General features: G+C 38.8%; 1 protein-coding gene across 1 annotated transcript in view; it reads left to right on the top strand.

Moving 5' to 3' along the window:
• Window positions 1-7,585: 7,585 nt before the first annotated feature.
• The window catches only part of ADGRA3 (adhesion G protein-coupled receptor A3), a 55,281-nt gene continuing 38,953 nt past the window's right edge, over window positions 7,586-23,913 (top strand). The window contains exons 1-2 of the mRNA XM_042871721.1: window positions 7,586-7,851; window positions 21,153-21,224. Of these exons, the coding sequence (XP_042727655.1) occupies window positions 7,586-7,851; window positions 21,153-21,224 (338 nt within the window). The remainder of the gene's footprint in view (window positions 7,852-21,152; window positions 21,225-23,913) is intronic.

The following is a 23,913-nucleotide window of genomic DNA, read 5'->3' on the forward strand; positions in this document are numbered from 1 at the left end:
GATCCTTTAGGATTGCAGCACATCCGCTTGCGTGGAACTTGGATAAGAACCTGTACAAAACAAGATAATGACCTGAGCAGCCAGAAGGGAATACTTTACCAAGAGAAGCAATGAATTCTCTAGCTCTGGGTATTCTGACAAGCATTTTTTTTTTTTAAGAGTGCTTCTATTGGATACAATTTATCGAGGTCAATACAGGCTTTCAGTAGTTTCTTGTAGTATAAGTTAGATCACATGATGCAACAACTAACATTAATTGCAACGAATCTTGTTCTTTTCTCCAATGAAACATCTTGGTCCACAGATCAAAACTGACACCAGTTATTGCTCATTGCTAAGCAGTCCTTTAGCAAAAGCAAAATCTACTCAAATTTGTTATTCAGAATACTGCAAGGGATAAAGTTACTAGTAGATCAATTCTGTGGTGATCCCTATTCATTTAGAGGGGAAAGTGATTCTGTAGATTTTCAGTCTTACACTTCATTCCGAGAGATGGCCATTTATTAAATTCACAATATGCACAATTCACAGTAAAATAATGGATACTCAAGTATTGTGGCAATCTGATGAATGTCAGTTCCTTCAGTCAAAAGGGACTAACTTTCCTAAACAAATGTGTGATATTTTGTTATCTCCAGGTACTGCCAGTGACGATGGAAGGAAATATGAGTGAATCTTAAATATTGCTGATAGCAAAGGAGACTGGCAGACCATGATTCACAGCAGTAAGTAACTATTCTAAATGAAACACATTTACTCAGTCTTCAACGCTAATTTTAATGAAAAAATATGAAACAAAGATCAGATCTGCTGGGAAAATAGGTAACCTTTTAAACTGATGTTCCCTGAACCGCAATTAATTTAGATTTAATAGGACAGTTAATGTATGTTATTTGAATACTGATTATTAATTCACAAAGGATTAAAAGTTATATAATAGATTCGTAATTGTGAATTTGATATGAACCTATTGCATAGCCACAGTACTCTGCAAATACGTTTGAGTGTGTAGTTGCTATTTATTTTGTATATTTTAACAGTTTTATGAAGTCTAAATTAAATACTTAAATCTCAGCTGAAAATGTCTTAGGGAAATGCAAAGCAGAACATGGGATGCATTTATTTTGCTATGTTTATCAAGATCAAATCCAGCAGTTTCAAAATCAACAAAAATGTGAAAAGTCTGTGAGGTCTGCTTGAGTAAAAAGTTTTCACTGGATAAGTTCACTGCTAAAATGCCTAAGAAAGTAAGCAGGTGTCAGGATGATGAAGTATCCAAAAAGCAGGATCCAGAAATTTTGCTGTTGACATCAAAATGCATTTTTCCTTATTTCCGTCCTCCTTAGAAAACTTGTGATGATGTATTAATTGCTATTTATTATGCTTCCTACTGATTCATGTTTTATGACTTGTGGCTGCTTACCAGAAGTAAAAGTAATACTGCTGATAAAACGTAGTAGGATAAAAGACCCCTATGAGCCTTACTGCAGACTTCTCAATGTTTTTATTGTAACTGAGGGTGGCACAAAGATCACTTCTCTAATGACCGGAGCAGTAGCTCTGAGATCAGACAGGCATGCTATAATCTCTGCTGTAGCTCCACCTGCTGAAAGGTATAGGTTTGAGTTCAGAAGAGCACCATAGTTAAGACACATTACAGCTTCTATTCCTTTGCTGCTTTTTTTTGCATCTGCATGGTACTGGCTGTGCCATGTCTTTATATTATATAGGGTGTGCATGCATCTTGGTTACTTGGTAACAAGAAGAATCAAGCTTCTGTCTGAAGTGCAACATGATACTAGTCGCCATCAACAGGCCTGTAACTCCTGCATCATCTGAGTGTAGGTATACCTCTGAGCCTAGATGTGTTTCTCATCGCCCTCCCATTTTTCTTCTTTTTTCCCTTTCCCATTTTCTAACAATCTGGCATGGTGTTGTAGGACACTGAGCTACAGTCTCATGTCAGTGTGCTGCTCAAGGCTGCTTACCTTTGGCCAGTGTCGCTTTTTTATTTTAACAAACATATTAGCCTTTCCCCTTTTTACTTTTTTCCCTTCAGAGTTTTCTGCCTCAATTTTAGGTATTTGCAAGGGAAATAAATAGAATCTCTTGTTTCAGGCACCATTATGCAGCCAATAAAATTCAGACTTTTCTAGAGTTAATGTGCTGTAAAATCTAAGGTGATAAGAATTGAGAGTGAAGGAAATTCTTCAAAGTATTAATGTTAAGGAAGTTTAACTCCTGAACCATTCATATGCTTAAGCATCAGACAGCTTCTCTTTCATGTGTTGTTCACACAACAGTGCAAATCCCCATCTATCTGGCTAGACATAATCACCTTCATCTTGGAATACCTTTTCCTAGTTTTCAGCCATAAGCACTGATGTGTTAGTAACAAAGGAGTTCAGCTACTGTTTTCCCTGCTAGTTTTTCCCCCAAGATCTGTGTGTTTGGATTCTTTGCCCATTATAATATCTATTAGAATACTTATTGAAGTATAACAAAGAATAGAAGGAAAACTCTTATTTCTGTTTTTATTAGTAGCTTACTGCTTGGAAGCCTCTAAGCTTATTAATGTAGATTAATGTGCTCTTGCAGTCCAGAAAGCCAACCCTATCCTGTGCTGCATCAAAAGAAGCGTTGCCAGCAGAGCAAGGGAGGTGATCCTGCTACTCTACTCTGTGCTGGTGAGACCTTACCTGGAGTACTGCATCCAGATGTGGAGTACTCAGTACAAGAGAGACATGGATCTGTTGGAATGCATCCAAAGTAGGGCCACAAAAATCATCCAAAGGATGGAACACCTTTCCTATGAGGATGGGCTGAGAGAGCTGGGGTTGTTCATCATGGAGAAGAGAAGGCTCTGAAGCACAACTTTTCAGTATCTAAAGGGAACCTACAAGAAAGAAGGGGACAAACTCACAGGGGCTGTGGTGATAGAGTAAAGGGAAGCGGCACAATATATTTTATATGTTTCTGTGCAGCATATACTGCTTTGAAAAATTTAGCATTGAGACTGTATTTCACAGCCAGTGTTTCACCTACAACTGTAGATTAAAGCAGCAGAGGAGGAATAAGGTCCCTGTATGAATTGAGTATAGTTCTTTTTCTTCACTGAAGGCAAAGAAAATATGGAAAAGCTGAGCATGAAACTCTTCAGGGCCTAGCTATCTTTTTTTCCCCCATAGAATTGCATATGATATTTCAGGTTTTAGCATATTAAATTTCACTACCTAATTCAGACTTAACTTGAGATTCATTGAAAACCAAAACCAGCAACTTCTAAGTAAACAACTTCGAGAGCAGTCTCCTTTTATGTATTTCCAAAAAGATTCCATAAGAAATTCGCAAACAAGCCAACTAACATTTGGGGTTCTGCCAAAGCATTCTTGAAATACTCGTGACTACTTAAAAGAACAACTAGGTAAAGAAAAAGGATAATAGAGTTTTCTTCTGAATTTCTCAAACAAATCTAAAAACTATACTTCATCCTATAGAATTACTGATGCTGAAGATCTCTAACCCTTGATCACAGCAGTGTCCAGTTTGTTGTATCCAACACATCAAACAAGACACATGCCTGGTAATGTCTGTATTTGTCACAAGCAGAGCTTGGTCTAACCAAGTTAGAACCAACAGAGGCAGGAATGTAATAGTACAACCTGCAGGTATGTAAGAAGTACTTGCTGTATAAAGGTGACTCTATGCCTGCTGGATTTAGTGGTTAACAGCAAGCCAGCATTTGCCAACAGTTATCATCACCTCTGTCTACTTGGAATAATAAATAACCACAGTATTGCAGACATAGCTAAGGGCAACCAAATCCTTCCTTTTCCTTGGCGATTGCTGTAGCAAACAAAACATAACTGATGATATCCCAGGCCATTAAGGGAAGAGATTAAATGTGGTAAGTTGTTTATTTTTTTTCCTCCAGCAATCACTACATAATGACAGGAAAAATTAATTTTGAAAACAAAATATATTAGGGATAATTTAATGAAGAAAAGGAAAACAACAAAAAAGCACAGAGAGTACTTGTTCACAGTCTGGAAGCAAGACACATTCAAAAAAGTTTAAGTGTCACCTCAAGTAAAGCACTGCCAGTAATAACAGGATTACCAACGCTGACAGGAAATTATGAGATTAATGGAAAGAAACTTGAGGGTTTACTTCAATTCAGTTGTACAGTCAATAAGTATACAGCTATAAGATCAATAAGCAAACAGATGTTAGGCTTAGTGAGATTACCACAGTGGAAAGATAATAATAATAAAAAAACATTCACTAACATTGTACACCCACAGTAAACTCCACAAGGAGCAACCTCCAGAGAGAGAGCCTTCCTCGGGGCAGTCAGCCCTTAAATGGGGTCTAGGAGAGGTGCAGCCAGGCTGCACCCCTTTCAGGTAGCACAGGTGAATTGCCTTCAGCTGTGCTCCTACAGCTGACTCATTGCTTGCCTCAGGTGGTTAATCAGAGGTTCAGGCTATGATCAACAGTTTCCATACATCAGTTTAAGAAAAATAATCAAAAATTGCAGAAAGATACAGTATTTTCTGAGTAGTTGCTATTTCGGCTATATTCTGTGAGTTTTGGATACAGTTTGCCTTTTTTTTTTTTTTTTTTTTTTTTTTTCAGATATATCAGCTTCTGTAATAAAAGATTTTTATTTTATATTGCCTCCCTCTACAAATCTTGTCTTTCCTGAAATTCCATACTCCAGCTAGTTTTGCTGCTAAAGCAGAACGTTACACTCCCTTTGCTAGTGTTCTCACCTTGCTCCAGTTACTACTTTAATCCTGTCCTGAGCTGACTTAACTCTGTAACTTGACAGAAAATCAGGAATTTTTTTTTTTTTTTTTTAAATTAAAGAAAAAGTTTAGTTGTTGAGTTGAATCTGTTTACTGTACAATCAGATTACTACCACAGGTAGACCACGAGACAGAATATGTAACCTAAAGCTAGAGGGGTGTGGGAAATCCAAGAGGAATGGGACTTCCTGGTTTCTGAAGCATCTGCAGTGCATCATCTCATCCTTACATCCTTAGACCACAACTACAATATAGAAGTAGTGATCTAATAAACTTGACAAGAGTACATTATGGTTCCAAAAAAATAAAAAATAACAGGAAAAAAAAAAAAAAAAACACTTGAAATATGTTAAGGGACTCCTGTGGGACATTTGTTTTGGATTAAAAGCTTTTCTAAGTTACTGTGAAAACAATGGTTTCCCAAATCTTTAGCACGGAATGGAACTGCAGTATTTGCACTAAGGAAAAAAGAGGGTAAAAGCACAAGCCTGCAAGAACAATCTTTTGCTTAAAACCTTCAAGCCTTTCTAAAACAGGTAAGGAACTTCAGATTCACTGAAGAAGTAATGTAACTAAGAGAAGAAAACAGAATAAAAATCAACAGAAAACACAGCAAGGTTTTAACAGTACCATTTTAAACAGAAATATCATTATAAACAGTAAGAGCTTTGCAACTACAATCCACCGTTACAGATCTTAGTAGGGGTGATCTCAGTGGAGTAGTAAGAACAGAGCAGATAGTTGAGAAAATCAAGGGCAAGTAACATGCTAATTTATAAATTAAAAAGAATGGAAACATTCTTAATTAATATGAAAAGTAGTGGTGAGAACCTGTCTAAATGCTGATCTTCACATGTGATGACCTTGTTTTGATAGAGTATATCCCATTTTAAAACTTCTGGTGCCAGACCAAAAGTGGTGGGGTTGTAAGATACAAAGTACTGATCCAATAGAATTTCACTGTAGTTTGAATTTGTTTAAAACAAAGGCATGAGCTGAAGAATTAAATTTATACTGCTGAGTTAACAGATATCTATTTTCTTATAGTTGGCACAATAGCAACATAAGAGCATGAATATTGTCAATTTTGTATTTTGTGCCCTGACCTAATTTAATTCAAGTGTAATTTTGGCATGGCATTTCAATTCAGATCAGGTCGGTCCTTCTGAATGACTCAGTGACTAATGTTAATGGTCAGGAAGCCATAGCCTGTGTATTCTGGTCAACAACTTCATTAAGTGGGACAGACTCCATTTTGATTTGTGAGAGGCCAGACAAATGAGAAAACACAAAGGTAGATAAAGTGCATGGTAGCTACAGAGTATCTACAACATGCCCAAGTAATTTTGATGCTGTTACTGTAGCCTTGTTCTACCTGCCCCATCCACAATTCGAATTCCTTGCCCGTATCTTTTATTAGGCTGCATTTAAAACTAGGCTGCAACCAGAGGTGTTCCACGTTAATCAAGGAAAATGTACATTAAAGATTTTGTTAGCATCATTTTAGAAGCTGTTATTGACAATACAGAGTATTGTATTTCTATGTCATAGTGGGTATTTTGAAGGACGCTATTTGCCAGCACTCTGCTGTAAGGCTGTGGCTTTTTGAATTCATGGTTAGTGACCAACAGCTTCTGACGGGCTCTGGAAAGTCTCCATTCAACTTTTTTAATTAGGCACAGGCAGATTTTATAACTTAATTGCAGGTTAGATAACAGTTATTCTGTTAGCCTCAGACATAGCGGCGGCAATGTACTGAGAGTTTTTGTCTTCTATTGGCACAAAGGTGTTTGGGCCAGGCTGTCCAGGCTGCAGAGAAAAGCAAAAACACGATTTAAATACCCCCAGAAAAGCATTCCTGAATGTGCAATTAGAAAACACACAAGGTTTTTTGGGTGGTTTTTTTTTTCTTTTTTTTTTTTCTTTTTTTTTCTTTTTTTTTTTCTTTTTTCTTTTGTTTAACACTTGAGTCTGATGTTACCGAAATGACTTTTCCCATCCTTTGGCTCGTGGGGAACTGGGAGTAACAGTGCTACCTCATTTTTACAGGGATAATATGAGGATAATGTCTAACTTTGCAAGATGCCTGACTTTATGGCACTGAAGGCTGTGCAGTATCCAGGCACCAGGTTTCCTTTTTCCAGGAAGCACAATGGCAAGCAGAACTCCTGGAAGACCGCGGATTCAGAGTGTGTGACGAGGTGTGCAGCAGGAAGACAAACTGCACTACTCTACAAGGGGAATGCGGACCACGAAGCACCAGCGTCCCCCAGAGAGATGGGGACCCAAAGGCGAACAGAAATGGAGCCGTCGCCCGGGCAGCGAAACACACCGCGCCGACAGAGGCACCGCAGGGCAGCCCGAGGTTCACCAGGCCGCAGGCCGCACCCCACACCCCTCTCCTCCGGAGAGCGGCACCTCTCCGCCGCGCCCCCTCAGCCGGCGACGCGCAAGCGCGGTGAGGACCGCCACGGCGGCGGCGCTTGCGCGGCGGGGCCGAGGCCCGGCGGGCGCACAAGCGCGGGGTTCTCACACCGGCGGAAGGCGGCGCTGCTGCCGGCGCGCGGGGTCCTCCCGGCCCCGACACAAAGACGAGGGCGGGTGCGGCGGTGGCGGCTCCGGCCCGCCACCCCCCGGCACCACATGGCGGCGGAGCTGCGGCCGCGCCTAGCGCCGCCCCCGCGGAACTAAGTGAGGGCCCGCGAGCCGCGCTCTCTCCTCGCTCCTCTCCCATCCGGCACCTCCAGGAGGAGCGGGGCCCGGCCCCGAGCGCCATGCTGCCCCCGCTCCGCCGCGCTCCCTGCCGCCCGCTTCGCCCCCGTGCCCGGCGCCCCGCGCGCCTCCTGGCCGCGCTCCTTCTCGTGGCGGCGCTGAGGGGCGGCGGCACCGCGCTGCCCCCGGGCTGTAAGTACGACGGGCGCCCCAAAAGCTCCGGCAAAGCGGCGGCTGGCGGCCCGCTGGAGGTGAAGGTGGTGTGCAGCAACCTGGAGCTCGCTCATGTCCTGCCTCCCGAGGCTCTGCCCAACCGGACGGTCACGCTGTGAGTACGGTCCCGGGGGTGGTGATTTTGTTGGGAAAGAAGTCCGTGAAGCGCTGTGCGTGTGGGGGCTGCGCGGGGTGGTCCCGCCCCGCCGTGCATCGTCCCCGTGCTCCCAGCTTCGTCCTAACTTCGGGTTACGTTCAGGCGCGCTGTTTGTACGTGGACTCGATCCGAGCTCAGCCATTTGAATAACAAGTTTCCAGCAGGATGTGCAGCTTATTCCAAACTAAGTAATGCGTTACTCTTCACGGGAAGGGTTTGCAAGTTGTTTTTCTTTTCTTCCTGAGACGCTATCCGAAGCTATGCAGTAACACTGAATTTCATCAGAGATGGCCCAAAAGCCTGTGATTTTTTTTTTAGGGAGCCTGTGTTTCTGTGGGAGGACTCGAGTGTGATTGAGTAGTGTGCAAGAAAGTTGATGAAAAGTGACAGTAGCATAGGGTCTGGCTTAATATGCTTACTTATTTTGCTGCAATGAATGTCTCCAGGAATGGGACATCCACCACATCTCTGGTCAGCCTGTTACACTGCCTCACTACCCTTATTGTAAACAACATTTTCTTTATACCCAATCTAAATCTTTCCTCTTTTCATTTGAAACCATTTCCCTTTGTGCTATCATCACAGACCCTACTAAAGAGTCTGTACCCTTCTTTCTTGAAGGTTCCCTTTAGATACTGAAAAGCTGCTTTCAGGTCACTTCAGAGTAGTCTCCAGGCTGAACAGCCTCAGTTCTCCCAGCCTTCGTTGTAGGAGAGGTGTTCCATCCCTTGGATCATTTTTGTGGCCTTCCTCTGGACATGCTCTAACAGATCCATATCTCTAAACTTATGTACTTTTGTCCTGAGAACAACAGTTTGACTGTTGCCTTTGTGAACTTTGACAGCACTTAAACCTGGTGGAAGGGCTTCTTTGAGAAGTTAGAGTGAGGTGTGTACCCTAGTCATAAGGGCCAGTCAGTGGGAAAGGGGAAGACCAAAAAAGAGGGGCCTAAGTAGTTTCCCTCAGCTTGTCAGTGTGCAAGGGATTGGAACATTTTTAAATGACCTGTGAGAAGTGACCAGAATTATTCCTGTGTGAAGTTTCTGAAGTAGAAAGGAAAGCAAAAAGTGAAAGGTGACAGCTCTTTGATCAGCAAATTGATTTTGGTCTTTGTTAGCTGTAAGTGTTATGCAGCTGATTAGCTGTTAAAAATACAGTATTATCCACAAAAAAAAGATAAAAGTATGTATTAGTCTGGATGATATGCTGAAGTTGACGGTGGGGGTCTTTTGATTCAAAAAGCTTGGAGTCACAGCTGTGATTACTGTGAAAGACAAGCAAATATCAAATATAGCATCCTTGCTGTGAATGGACCTTTGTTCATAATTGCAGTGACAGAATAATTTGGAAGAATTCATTTCGTTTTGATTCTTCATACTCCTTCGTTATCTAGAGCATATCTTCATACATTAATTATTTGCTTTCATTTCTAACCAGCCTTTGAAGTGCATGACTACTTCTGAAACAGATTTTCCCTTCAGTACTCCTAACTTTTTAAATGTCTTAACTGGAAAACACATTGTTTCTTGCTGTTTTCTCTAGTAAGTATCATAACAGTGTTGATAGAATCAATGTGAATGCACGCTTTGAAATTTTACTTAAATGTTACTTAAAAGATTATTAAACTGATGCTTCTGGTTTTTCTAAGTAAGTGGACACAGTGGTTGTTGTGTTTCGGAATCTTTCAGGTTTCTTCATTTCAGAGGTGTAACTTTCCATATCTCTGAGATCATTGTACCGAGTCAGTGTTAACCTGGTTAGAAAACATTGGTGATTTATGAGTTGGGTTGCCTTGTGCCATTATGTGCAATTTCACTAACATGTTGTTTAATAGTGGCTGAGTTAATTGTTATCTAATCTTTTTCCAAAATTACTTTTTTTTTCTTTTTTTCCTCCAAGCTGATACTTGGAACTGCAGTGGTTGGTGGGTAGTGGAAAGTTTTCTGATTAGAGTCAAACTGCCCTGAATTATCTTGAATCTTGATTCTTGTGGGATTCTTCTATTAAGATAAGTCCTACTTGTATTATAGCTTTTTGGATTAGTGGATCACTGCTGAGATAAGTAGCTGAAAATAGATCACTGTTGTGTAAATCAGCTATGTTTTAATTCAGTTAATTTTCTTTTATGTTCTTATTTTGCACAAAGCAATTTTAAATATGAGGACATTTGTGTAGTTTTATATAAACAGTGTCTTGTTTTTCTGAGAGTGAGCTGGGAAGGACTCAAGTGTTTATTCTTGAGAATCTTGATTCCATCCTCATCACTGTTCAAACTCCTGCGCTTTCAGTAGATGAACTGCTGCGCATTTAGCATTTACACCTCCGTATTTTTCCTTCTGACCTATTTTTGAGGATAAAACTGTCTAAAAAGTGAGGAAAAGAAAATCAAAGGAAATGAGGATAAACAAGTTTGCATCCCAGTTCTTGCACATTGTTGTAGTTGGTGGTTAATAATGGCTTTGGTAGGTTTGGCAAGGTCTCAACTTAGGAAATGGCTGGCTTTTGTTTGCCACAAAACCTTTCATTGCCCTTGTAATTTAGGTCACTACTGGTTACAATTACTTAGAATCTGCAGTTACAATTCAGAAAAAAGTAAAACCCTAACTATTTCAATTAATAAAGGTTAAAGTAAGGTTGCTTTGTGGTTGAAGAAGAAAATACTGAAATAAGTGCTTTAAAGTATGGAGAGATGTGTACAGGAGAATAAGTAATGTTTAGGATTTAGGACTGCAGATTGAGATTCCTTTAGAATCTAATTAGAATTAGCTAGTGCTTTGCTAAGCAGTTACTCACATTCACCTTGAAATTTGACCTTCAGTTATGGCCAAGGAAGGGACTTGTAGCCTTATATAATAAAAAGTGATTAGGATGCAAATGAAGGGTGTACCTACATGAACATCCCACATTGCTTTGACCTTTGTAGTTTAACCGGCCAGATGAGATGCTTTTGGTGTGAAGATAATATAACTGGGTGAATGTAACTTCATTCTTTGTCTACTGTATTTCAGTAGATACTGAAGTCATTGCCATGATTCACGTTTAAGGAGCAGGAGCATGCTATACCTGTGCAGTAGAAGTTTGAGATAAGATAACCATTGCTGTTGTTTCTTTGATGCAAGCTCAACTGATGATTTCACAACTTTTTCTGTTGAACAGTGCTGTCCCACTGAAGACAAGCCAATGAAGTTAAAATCCTTGTTGAGAATTTTAGTCACTGATTTACATAAAAATTATCCTATAGGAATGTAAATGAATGGAGGAAATGCATGTATAGTCAGTGAAGAGCAATGTTTTTGAAACAGGAGCTTTACTGACCTGCAAACAGCTTTGCTTAGCCACATGCTCTGAAAGGAACATATGAATATCAGTGTTTGCACTTGCAAGTTAGCATTTACAAGCCACTACAGTAGCCTGGATTTGTGTTCAGAACTGTTCAAAGATACATTTAACTGGATTCCTATTGAGAAACATGTAAAAATGTCACATTTTTTTGCCCACTTTCCAAATATAAGAATATCAAACTACATCTGTTAAGCAACTCAAGGGCGTATTTATTTGGCCTTCCAAGGACCTTCAGAGCTTTTCCTTTTTTTTTTTTTTTTAACTTGAATTCCTAAACTCCCAGCTTTTCATAGCAAAAGATCACTCACATCACAAGGAATCACTCCTATCACAGCATGTGATTGCACTGTAATTACAGTAACTGCGTGTAGTTACACGAATAGTTTTTTCCTACTTGAAGTAAATGGATCTTCAGGTTTTTAAAAATAAAGCATATTGTTATTATACTGTGACTTATATTTATGGCTATTAATATTCTTCCTTTTTTAACGCATCATCTGTTGCTTTGCTAAACTATGTTGATTAATTTCTTTTCCTTTGTAGAGCCTTTATTATGTGTTAGAGAAAGTGTCCTTTACAAAAAAAAAATTGTCAAACAGGAAAAACTGGCATAGTAAATGTATTCAGTGGAAGTTTCCCTCTTCTTTCTTTTAAAGTACATTTCCATTATTAACTTGAATGGTACTCTTGACAGCTAATCCCTTTTTTGTTAATGTAGTCTATCTGAGACTGTTGTAAGTGCTCTGTACTAATAACTTCAACAGTGATAACATTTTTTTGAAGACACAAAAGGCTAATAATTCCCATTAAAATTTATCTTAAAATTTTCTTCAGTCATTGGATACGTGAACTGTGCAAAATATGTGTTTCTCAGGAGTGCCTGGCAGTATGGAGACAGTGCAGTACTTGAGAACTGTCACAGCCACAGTTTACCAGTGGCATCCAACCTGCAAGAATTGGTGGTGTTTCATTTTCTGTTAGGCTTTTATTCTTGTAGATCTATACAGTATATGCCTATCATTTGTGTACATTTTTTTTTTTTTACCTTGTTGAGAAGATCGCTATCCACATTGAAAATCACATAACGTTTTATTTTATATCCTATTTCAGCACTGATTCATCATTGTGGGTGGGGTTGTTATTACACAGTATTGAGTATGTGCAGTGTTCTTTTATAAATAGGTATGCTCCCATGTATATTTGAGCGTTGCAAGAAAACTTAGCTCACAACTTGAGCAGCACTTTCTTCTAATTTGTAGTATTTTGTTCTGCCTAAATAACTGTGATAATTTTGTTATTTATTAAGTGTGCATTGGGGCACTCAAATTTGTATAGTGTTCTGTGGTTTCTTTTAGTGTAGTAGTGAAGTCTTTAATGTATATAGTGAATATATGGTGATTATTGTATACATGTGTTCATATATTTGCCATATATATGGTGATTGTCATTGGAAATAATAACCTCCATGCAATAATGGTGACATCAATATATACTGATATTTCTTGAGATTCTTCCATACAAATGTTTGGATTATGCTAAGTCCTTTTCAAGAAGGTTATTATACTTCTAATCAATACATGACAAAGTTAAATGTGGCTTTTTATAATGGGTACAACTGTAGGCAATTGTTGCATGTGATAGGCTTTTAGATTTTGAATCGGAGCTTCATGTTGATTACTGCTAAGGAGAGAGGAGGATAGAGGTAAATTCTGCAGAATTCTCGAGAACAAATTTAAAATTTTGAAATGAGGCAAAATCCAGTTTCTTAATTTTTGCAGCTCACATATTTATGTAGAATTGTACAAAGCCTTTTATTCCCCAAGAAGATATATGCAGTGCCCTTTATACATACATTTCAATGTGTCATTCACTATTTTGCCTCAAGAATTGGTATTTTCAACTTCAGTGCTAACATTTTTTTCTTCTTTTGATCTTTTGTTCATGGCTAGTATGCCTGGTTTTGTTCTGCAAATGTACAGAGTTGTAGAACTTTTAAATGTAAAGTTAAATTAAGAGTTTAAGAAATAGGAGTAGACTTTGTGCTGCATTGATGAATGAGGAATGAACAACTACATCTCTCATTTCTTTTTTGCTTGAGGTTTGTTCACTTTGTAGATCTTATTTTTGTAATTGAAAATGAGTAAATGAGTTGGGAGATGCAAGATCAGATTTTTTTTTTTTTTTTTTTTTAGAATGTGATGGGTCCCATGTGTACTTCACATGGGCCACATATGTTGCAGGTTCATGGATTTATTATTACTGCTTCAGTAGTTAGTCTTTACCTTCACTGTTATAATCTCTATAAATTCTAATTCTATACTGTTTAAGTGCTTTCTTAGTACAGCTAACTCATGGAGATTAAAACCAGTTGAGCTTTTCTTCTTATTCGCAACAGTAAGTTGTTTTAATTTTAAGAGCATCAGAGAAGATAATTAAAGCATATTTAGCTTTCTGTGAGGACATAATTAATGATTTTTAGATTTTACGTTGTAAAATACATAAATTCTTTAATAGTAAACAAGTGAGAATTTTATTTTCACTTTTGGATGTCACTGTATGGCTGTTTGGCAGTGAAAACTACAATGTCTTGCTGAACTTAGTGTTTCTGTACATTGCTCCTCCTTCAGCAAAGACATGAGCATGTCCAGCACTCAAAGCAGTGCGGTCCTGCAGATACCCAGGCTGCTCTTGCATGTCTGGGATGCCAGAGCTCTGTTGGGTGAGCAGAAACTAAGGCTGGCAGCTGGGGAGGGGTGAGGGAATGGGGAGCTTCTTTGCGTGCATTTGTTGGTTATGGAGGTGAGAGATCTGAAGGGCTCTGGAAGCAGTGAAAGTAGAGTAAATAAGGTGCTGAAGGGGATACAACTGGTTTAGTGAGAGGTGAGCAAGAATCCTTGGAAATAGAACTGCTACCCAGGAAATCTTTGTAAAATTAGGAACGGGTTGCCATGAGGAAATGGATCATCCAACGGTACCATGGAAAACTTCTGTTTTGTCCACGTGGTGTTGCCATATGAGGGGATGAACAAGACTTTTCTGTCAGATTAAAAAGCTAATTTATTATGAATTAATCCATGTTGTTACAGAACAGATTTAACCCTGGTACTTAGCAGTTGGCAGAATTTGCTTATAAGTTGCGCTCAGATTTCTGAAATCATCCTGTCAGAAAGACATTAGCCCTATCTACTGCCTCAAAGTCATGCTTCAGGGCAACAGCAGCCCTCAAAAAGAATCCTCACAACAGTGATGATTGTCTCGTTAAACCTGCCCCCTTTCTGTGGTTGGCAGTGAGTAGGTGTGTTACAGCTCTGTGCTGGAGAATGGGAGCCCCTTCCTCTTGCACTTGCTGTTTCTGACACAGCGGTTGTCTGGAGCAAGGAACAGGAAGTAAAGTCTCACCGCTGACAGCAGAAAGTGATATCCATGCTAGCTGACTGAAACGCCGCTGCCCAAGCAGGTGTGCTGGGCACGTGCCTTTACCTCCAGGCTCTGGCTCTGTGGGTGGCTTGCTCTTCCTTCTCTGTATGGCTCCACATGCAGTCAGTCCGAGGAGCTAAACTATTCCAAACCTGTTAAGTTCTATAGGGCTAGCGTATAAATTCTTCTGCAAATGTGTCTGTGTGTTAGCAGTTGACAGGAAGTACCTGCAAACATGTCTAGACAAATCATGTCTAGACAAAGTACTTTGTTATCAGGTAATGTACTCACTGGAAATATAAGTACATGAGACTGTGGGTTTGACAGCGTATGCTATAATTAATGCTTCTGTGATAGGACTTAGAGAATGTACTGGCTGTAGCAGCTTAAGTTAAGAGAGTCTGGCTAAACTAGTGTGTGCTGTGTGCCCTGTAAGGTGAGCTATTATGTTTCCTGTGTATTTGGATGTTGGAGGAGTAGGGTAAGCTTGCACTGAAATGCAAAGGAGCATCCTAAAAAATACGCAACTGTTGGACAAGAGAAAGGAAGGAACAGAAGGAAAGGGAGTAAGGCAGGAGTTTGCAGCAGAACTCAAACTGATGCAGATGCTACAGATACAGAGGGGTTGGAAGAGAACTTGGAGGACGTCTCTGAGGATGTCATGGGCACAGGGGTTAGATTGCCAGTGCTTTTGGTTAGTTTTAGGACTAGCAACCCAGTGTGGGAAAAGGCTGGATGCTGCTTTGTACTCCTGGTTTTCTATCCTAGGTAGGCTTTCCAACCTAGGCTAAGTACTAGAAAGAGAGGTTTGGTTGTGAAGCTTATAGTTTCTTGCTATGGTACTATCTTTTTCAGCAGCATTGCTATTCATTGTTGCCTTCTACTTTGTCTCTTTATTCCAAGATGCTTTTCATGTAGTATTTTTTTGTTACCTATTCCAGTGATGTGAACTGTATTTCACTAGAAATCAAGATTTCTGTCCTTAAATGTAGTGAATAAAGCATGTAGGCACATGTTGAATAGCAGCGTGCGGAATGTGCATTGTTATCTTTATAAATTAAAGACACTGAGTTTATGCAGGAAAAATAAAGGTTAGTCATTACTTCGTATGAAGTTAATACATTTCCAGTTAAAAAATGGAAAGATATAAATAGACACAGATTTAATTTGGTAACTTCATTACTTCTTTGTGTTCCAGTTCACAATCTTTAATATTACCTAATGTGCATAATAATAACATAGCACAGGAGATTCTTTATCTGTTGTGAATTTCTGTTTTGGAAATACTTCATTACTAAGCTTCCCTAATTGTATTGGTTTTGTTCTCCTTTAGTAGGGACTTTGGAAAGATTTTTCTGTGTAATAGCTTGTAGATTGTTTTCATTCCAGGGTTTTACTTTTAAGCAAGTACTGTTGGTGATGTGCACAGTCCATTACTTGATGCTGCTTTGCTTTTGACACCAGGAACTCTCTAGAAGGCAAACTACTAACTCTTGAAAAGTACTGTTTTTATGTCCTTGCTAAACCGCAGCTCCTACAAAATAAACTTTGAACAATATTTGTTTTTGCATGTTCACTGCTTTCAACAGCAAGGATAGTACAGATGGTTATTTTAGCTTAATTTTTGCTGGTGGCCACTTTCCCAGTCCTTAGAGTATCCAGCTGTCGCAATGAAATGATCTATTTTTTGCTTCCTGGCTCTCTGTTTGAGTCTCTTAAATTGTGTTCTGAAAGCTACTTTAACATTCAGCTTAAATTTACGCCATCTCCCATTGTTTGTACTTCTTAAGAGCCCATGTTGACTATTTTATTGTGCTAATGGATTTGTGTGTTTCAGTAGCATACTATGAAAGGATTCATTTGTGAAATTTGGAGGTGTATTCCTGACTAGCTGATTCCTGGCTTAGTAGTAGTAGTTTTATTAGGACAAAACTTTTTGTGCACAGTGTTTATTACCTCATTCTAAAGGTAAAGACAAAACAAGCCTTGATTTTTATTTATTTACTCCCCCCTCTGTTATTGCACTATCATAAAGAAATGGCTGATGGCAGCAACTTGATCTGCTCATAAGTGATCTAAGTGTTTTGCATAGTAGCAGTTGGGCATCTGTTGCCAAAGATCTTGCCAATTAATGAGTCAGAGGTGAGTTTCTTTGCAGTTTTACTAAGCTCTGGGGTAAAGTGAAAGCAAGGCTTTCCAAACCAGGCTATAATTGATGAAGGAAAACTTCAGCGCTGTTCATTGGATGAGTGAGAAGTTGGGGAGCCTTTCTGTTTTATTTCCTATGGGAAGAAGGTTGTTACTGTCTTGTTTCAGGTTATTCTTCGCAACCATTTCATTCCAAGGAAAAGGGAAATGTTTGAAGATGGCTTTGAGACATTGTCCAGAACCTGCTTTTCAGCTGCCTTTTCCTGTTAATGCTGTAGTGTATTTGTATGTGGCAGTTCCACATCCCAGTTTGTATTCTTACACAGGGGATGGGTAGTGGACAAGCAAAACACGTTTGATTCAAGCAGGTTTTCTTGATATTTAACAAAACAAAAACAACAACAACAACAACAAAACCACAAACAAAACACAAGAACAGCCAATATCTGATCTGTAGCTTATGAGACATACAGTGCATTGGTGATGCTTGGCTATTGGAACCTCTTCACAAATCCTCCAGATGATCATTTCTGTTGGGTCACTAGTTACAGAAGAGTTGAACAAGATAAGAATGAGTGATATTTCTCTCTCTATGATTTTTCACTTTAAACTTCTTAATGATGGAAAAGTTCAGGTATTTTCTGAATCACTTCCCTCTTAGGAAGAATTATGTTCTTAAACTGATAACTTAAAGTTATTATTGATCACAAATAATTGTCTGTATCTAAGTGGTACATAATAGCCCATCATTTTACTGTATATTAATGCACAGGAATTGTAAAAGTGGATCTAAAATGTCTACTTTGAAGTGAGTGCTTTATGGTGTTTTGTCGTGTTGTGCCACATCCCTAAACACTTCTAATAATGTATAGACTAAGTATATTAATAGCAAGTTTTAAACTGACTTTTTAAAGATTACGGTTACAGCATTAAGTATGATGAAATGTCTTAGGTTATATGGAGTGTTGTAAAATCTATCATTTATTGTACTAAACCTTTATGGTTGAGCAACTAACAGCTTCCACAGAAAATACTAAATCAGGCTGACTATAATTTGTACATCACACTCCAGAGACAAATATACCTAGTGCTCAGATATTCAAAGGCTTCTACTTTAGGCCTATTATTTATAGGCAATGTCAGAAAACTGATTTTTTTTAAACAGAATTGTACTTTTTATTTAGTACAAATTTAGTTCACTCAGTTGCTTCTACTTTTGAAGTGGTTTCTGTTCCATCTTAAATAGCTGCTTGTTTATTTTTTCTGGAAAAGCACAAATAAGTTCATTAAATTATGAAACAAAATCAATTACAACTAAAATGCAAGGGATTTTTGTGCCACCAAAGACTGTAGTGTGCTTGCTTGTGTTGACTTGGGTGTTTTCTAACTCTCATGGTTTTTTTTCTTTTTAACCATAGACCTAAATTGGATTTGTGGCTGTGGTGGCTTTTTTTTTTTTTTTTTTTTTTTTTTTGCTGCTGCTGTTATGCCTTATATTCTGTTTGCATGAAGTAATTATGAAATTTTTTCATAAGCGCCTTCATTTATTTCATTTTATTCCTTTCTGTGTATGTTTCTGGAACCAGGAAAGACGTAGAAATAAATGTGTACTTGGTTCAGATTGGTTTAGGCTGCAAAATGAATCCTGTACCTTCCTGCTATTTCTTCTTTCTGCCTAGATTGAAACCTTTCTCAGAGTAAAAGTAAAAATAGCTTCAAGCCTTCAAGGTGCACTACTTTTAACACTTCAGTGAAGTAGTGATAGTATTTCAGGCATTCCATGCCAAAGATTTTGCTTATTTATTTATTTTTCTCTTGCTTCTATTAAAATATCAGCACTCTGCCTTGCCAAACATCAGTCTCAGAAATATATATTTCAATTCTGCTCTGTTTTGGATCTTCTTTGATGCAGATGAGATCACCTATGAGTTTTTAATTTGTACGTCTGTCTTTGAAACTTGCAGAGTGTGTGTGTATATATGTTATTTGTTGTGTCATTTAGGTTATCACAGAAGCAGACGAAGGGCAATTTTAGCTAATTTTTCTTCTTAACATCTACCAGCATGTCAAGCTACAGGCAATATAAGCAAATTATTTTGTATAATAGCAAATTTTTTTGTATACTTTTAAAAATAAGCATTTTTCTTACACTTTTACCTTTCCATCCATTGCTGTGATCAGTTTTCATCCAGGACTGACTGGCTGTTTGGAATGCTGTGGTGATCATGCTTATGTAGTAGATGTGTAAATTAGTGTCTGAAAGATGCTTGGGTGTTTCTGCAGCTTATCATTGCTTATGGAGCATTGGGCACCAGAGATACTTGAGATCAACTGCAGAAATACGTGGTGTAACTGACAAAGGAGAAAAGGTAGGATCTCCTTTAAGCATCAGAACTGTTACCTTCGTTGACTGATTCAGTTCTAACTTCAAGAATTTTCAAACCTCCTTCATCCTGTTAGAATGAAAGATTCTTACAGAATTTCACAAAAATTGTTCAGCTGTCTAGATCCTGTGTACATGTGTGTGATTAAGAGATACTGACTCAAAGCCAGAGCTTTGAGACAAAAAAGCTGCCTGCGCTGTTTGTTGAAACTGTAGATGCTTGTGGCAGTCTGTAAGTAGTTTTCTTCTCCAGATTTCTCAGTGTAATATATGGCTATGTCAAAATGATGCTGTTTTCATAGAAGGTATCCCTGTATTTTAGTTTCATCTTATTCTTGTTGTGTTTAGAAGTACTAAACCTTGTCATCAGATAATGAATTTTATGCGTTGGAGGGAAGGTGTGTTTGTTTTTATTGCTACTGTGAAGGAGATCTGAAAGGTGCAGCAGAGTGGAGAAAATCTCCTAGTGGCAGTTGTTAGTGCTGAAGCAGTGTGATCCAGCCTGAGGATATAATTGGTGCTAGTGAAGAAGAGAACAGACTTGCTGGATCTGCAGGACACATTTGATAGAGGATCTGTCAGAAACTGAAGTGACTGTAGCTGAAGTTATGGAAGAGATTGACGGAGTGAATAAATTTTACAGGATGAGACGGTGTTCACTGGAGAGCTTTTAGAAGAACTCGAGGATGAAGAGTCAAATGATGGATGACTGAAGTCGCACTTAGAATGAACTTACATATCCTGTTGTGGGAAGTTCTTCACAATCAGCAAAATATTGACAAAAATGATCCAGTTGATGGAGTAAGACATAGGACATTTTCTAAAAGGCATCTTGCAGTCCCTTGCCAAAGGCTTTTGAAGAAAAATGTCAGCACAAAATGAGAAAGCATTGTATCAATAGCTAAATTGTTAAAAGATAAGAGCAAACGTGGAAGTAAATGGTCAGTGTTCTCAATGGAATGGAGTGTTCCAGACCTGAAATGTATAATGTATTTGTTAGTGACCTGTGGAAGAGGGTTTCTGGGGTGACAATTTTGAGTTACCTAATAAGGATGAGGATAAATCAATGGATTTCAGAAGTTTATGAAAGCAATAACTGGGCAGCAAAATGGCAGAAGTAGCACACTAGGGAAGTAAAAAATGTTATTGGTAACAATAACTGTTCTGTCTAAATATGTGAGATGGCAGGCTGTGGGCTGACCAGCGTACTTCAGTTTACAGTACCAGTGGTAAAGGCAGACCAGATGTTAAGAATTGCTGGGAAAACAATAGGGAACAAAATAAAACATTGTTACATCACTATGTAGGTTTGTAACTTTTCCAAGCCTTGACTGCTATTTTGGTTTTTGTAGTCTTGTCGCAAATTTTGAGTTAATAAAACTGGAAGAAGCTCAGAAACTAGTGAGAAAGTAGTAAATGACTTCTGTGTGAGAAGTAATTAAGGAAAATATGCATCTTCCCATCTGGCAAAAGGCAGTCTGGAACTATACACAATTGTGTGTGGTAAAGAGAGGATAGATATGGATTGATCGCTGCTTGCTTTAGTGCTTCCCCTGTATAGCATTGAAGGAAGCTGATAGGAGCCACGATGAAAGCAAAGGAAATGAGGTGTTCTTTGTCAAAGTTTCGTAATGTGAAACCCTTTGCTAAGGAATGTTTTGGATGTCAGAATGGTATTCAAGAATGGTTTCAGAAGGAAAATAGGAAAAAGGTGATAGAAGTAGAAAGTGCAACCTCCGAAGTAAGGAATCATCCATGAGATTTCATATCTTGAGGATATTTGCATTTGCAGATGACTGCTGTTTGAAACAGGGTACTGTATGGAAGAAGAAACTTGCAATTACATGTGGTCCTTCAAAGAGAAACAAGTAATGGATAGAAGGACTTATCAGCTTATTTAGCAAATAATATAGCAAATAATTTTGTTATTCAATTTGTAATATACTGTTCATTTCTGTTCTATTTACAGGATTCTGAGCAACAATAAAATAACAGAGCTGAAGAATTGTTCCTTCTCTGGATTAAACCTTCTTGAAAGACTGTAAGCGCTTCTTTAAAATATTTTTCACTTCAAAATAAGAGTTATATTCTGTTTATTTCATTAATAACTCTGGTATCAAGATGTTTGTTTTATTTGAATGTAGCCTTCTGTGATTGCAGTGTTAATATAGTTAAGAATACATGAAAATTAGTTTTATATAACAGCAAAAAGGGAACTTAGCTAAAGTTGCAAACGATGGAATTAGGTGTAAACGAAAAAAAATTGAAACCCAATTGACCAACCAAAGAAACCCGACCCACATAAATCAAACCAAACAAGAAGAACAAGAACGGCCAGCCAACCCTGAAAATTCATCAATGACATTGGCAATGGGATTGCACGCTACCTCAACAAGATTGTAGGTGACAGTAAACTGTGTGTTGCAGTCAGCATGCCTGAGAGATGGGTTGCCACACACAGAGGACTAGACAGGCTTGAGCAGTAAACCTCGGGAGGTTTGAAAAATACAAGATCTTGCACCTGGATCATGGCAACCCTCACTATTAATACAACTTGGGAAACTAGAGGATAGAGCATAGCCCTGCCTAAACGAATCTGCTGGTGGATGGCAAGCTGGACATGAACCAGCAGTGTGCCTTCGCAGCCCAGAAACCCAACCAAGACGCCCATCCTGGGCTGCATTGAAAGAAGCGTGGCCATCTTTTTGGTTGAGAAGGGTGATCCTGCACCTCTACTCTGTGCTGGTGAGACCTCACCAGGAGTACTGTGTCCAGATATGGAGTTCTCAGCACAGGAGAGATGTAGACCTCTTGGAGTATGTCCAGAGGAGGGCCACAAAAATGATTGAAGTGGTAGAATGCCTCCCCTACAAGGGCAGGCTAGGAGAGCTTGGGCAGTTCAGCCTGGAGAAGTGAAGGTTGTGAGGAGGCCTGATAGTGGCCTTTCAATATCTAAAGGGGAGCTATAAGTAGGAAGGGGATGGAATCTTAATCGGGGTCTGTTGTGGTAGGATGTGGAGAAATAGTTTGAAATTAAAAGAGGGGAGATTTTTATTGGAAATAAGAAAAAAAGTTTATTTTAAATAACTGTGGTGAGGCACTGGAATGGATTGCCCAGAGTTGTGGATACCCTGTCCTTGGGGACATTCGAGGTCAGGCTGGATGGGACTCTGAGCAGCCTGATCTAGATGTAGGTGTCCCTGTTCATTGCAGGGGAGTTGAATTAGATGACCTTCCAGTACCTTAACGGGGCCTATGGGGAAGCTGGATAGAGGCTTTTTGTAAGGGCATGTAGCAACAGGAAAAGGGGAAATGATTTTGACTGGAAGAGGGTAGATTTAGACAAGATATTAGGAAGAAGTTCTTTACTCTGAGTGTGGTGAGACTCTGGAACAGGTTATCCAGAGAGGTTGTGGATGTCTTCTCTCTGGTAGCATTCAAGGCCAGGGTGGATGGCGCTTTGAGCAACCTGGTCTAGTGGAAGGGTCTTAAATATCCCTTCCAACTCAAACCATTCTATGACCTTTAAAGCTCTCTCCCAATCCTGGTGATTCTGTGACTTTTCCAGAGGATGCAAATGTATTATAACCTCTAAAAGAGGGTATCTGCAGTGTCAGTTTGTTATTGACATATATGTTAACAGTTTTTCTTGTTATTTTACTATCCTTGCATATATCATATGTATGGGGAAAAATGGGAGTGAGCCCAATGGGAGTAACCTCTTTAACTTCTCTTGCTTCCTGTTTTCACTTTCCCTTTCAGATGATATATTGCTTGTGGGATAAGAAGCATTGTAGCTTCTGTTATAGTCAGCTTTTTTTCCAGCTGATAGAAGGTCAGGATTGGCAGGTTGATCTACCTGGGAGCAAGCAGAAACTTTAGAGATAGGGATTTTTCTAGGCCATTTGACTGGGAAAGTAGCCAGTTTCATAATCATCTTGCAACATCTAGGAAGAGTTCCAAAGTCTTTTGGCTTCAGGGGATTAAAAGTATTTTATTCATCCTCTGAAACTTGAAGGCTGCAATCCCAGTCACCTGGCCTAAATAAATTCAAATGCTTCTATCATCCCACCCCCCCATGCGCTAGGAGAAAAAGATACGTCTCCTACACCGACAGATGAGCTTTATTGTAGAAATAAGCTTTTGTGCCAAAAAGGCAAGGTTATCAGTAGGGACAGTATTCTAGATCTTTATGTGTTATTTTGGCATCACTGCTCAGGGTAATAAAAGCATCTGCTGACAGTTGTTAGTTTTTGCAACTCATTACAATTTTCAGACAGGAAATACTTGAAACTCTAATTAGTTTGAGGTGATCATTTGCATTTGTTTCATGAATCTAAGTCTTAATTGTGTTTAATAAAATTAGAATCCAGAGTTCTCTCATTTGATACTGGTCACTTGTAAGGGGTTTTTGGGTTATTTTTAAATCTCCTGTCAAGAAAAGAAAAATAAAGCAGTAAGTAATCCGTCATGCATTCCATCTTTAAAGAGATCTGGACTAGGCAGCTTTTCAGATGATATGGTGCTTTAATTTGAATGAGATAACATACTTTGTGTGTGCTGGTGAAAACATTAACAAATTATTGTTGAGAGTTAGTCGTCTTCTTCATGAAGGAAGGAAGGGATAAATGGTATGACATATTAATCATTAGTGACCATCTTTTCTTTTTTATTTTTTTGCCTTAAATGTTCTTAAGACCTGCGCGTGTAACTTTAGGACAGAGGATAAT

This window comes from Lagopus leucura, unplaced genomic scaffold (assembly GCF_019238085.1).
Source record: "Lagopus leucura isolate 7727_CA_CO unplaced genomic scaffold, USGS_WTPT01 Super-Scaffold_100004, whole genome shotgun sequence".
NCBI classification, from domain to species: Eukaryota; Metazoa; Chordata; class Aves; order Galliformes; family Phasianidae; genus Lagopus; species Lagopus leucura.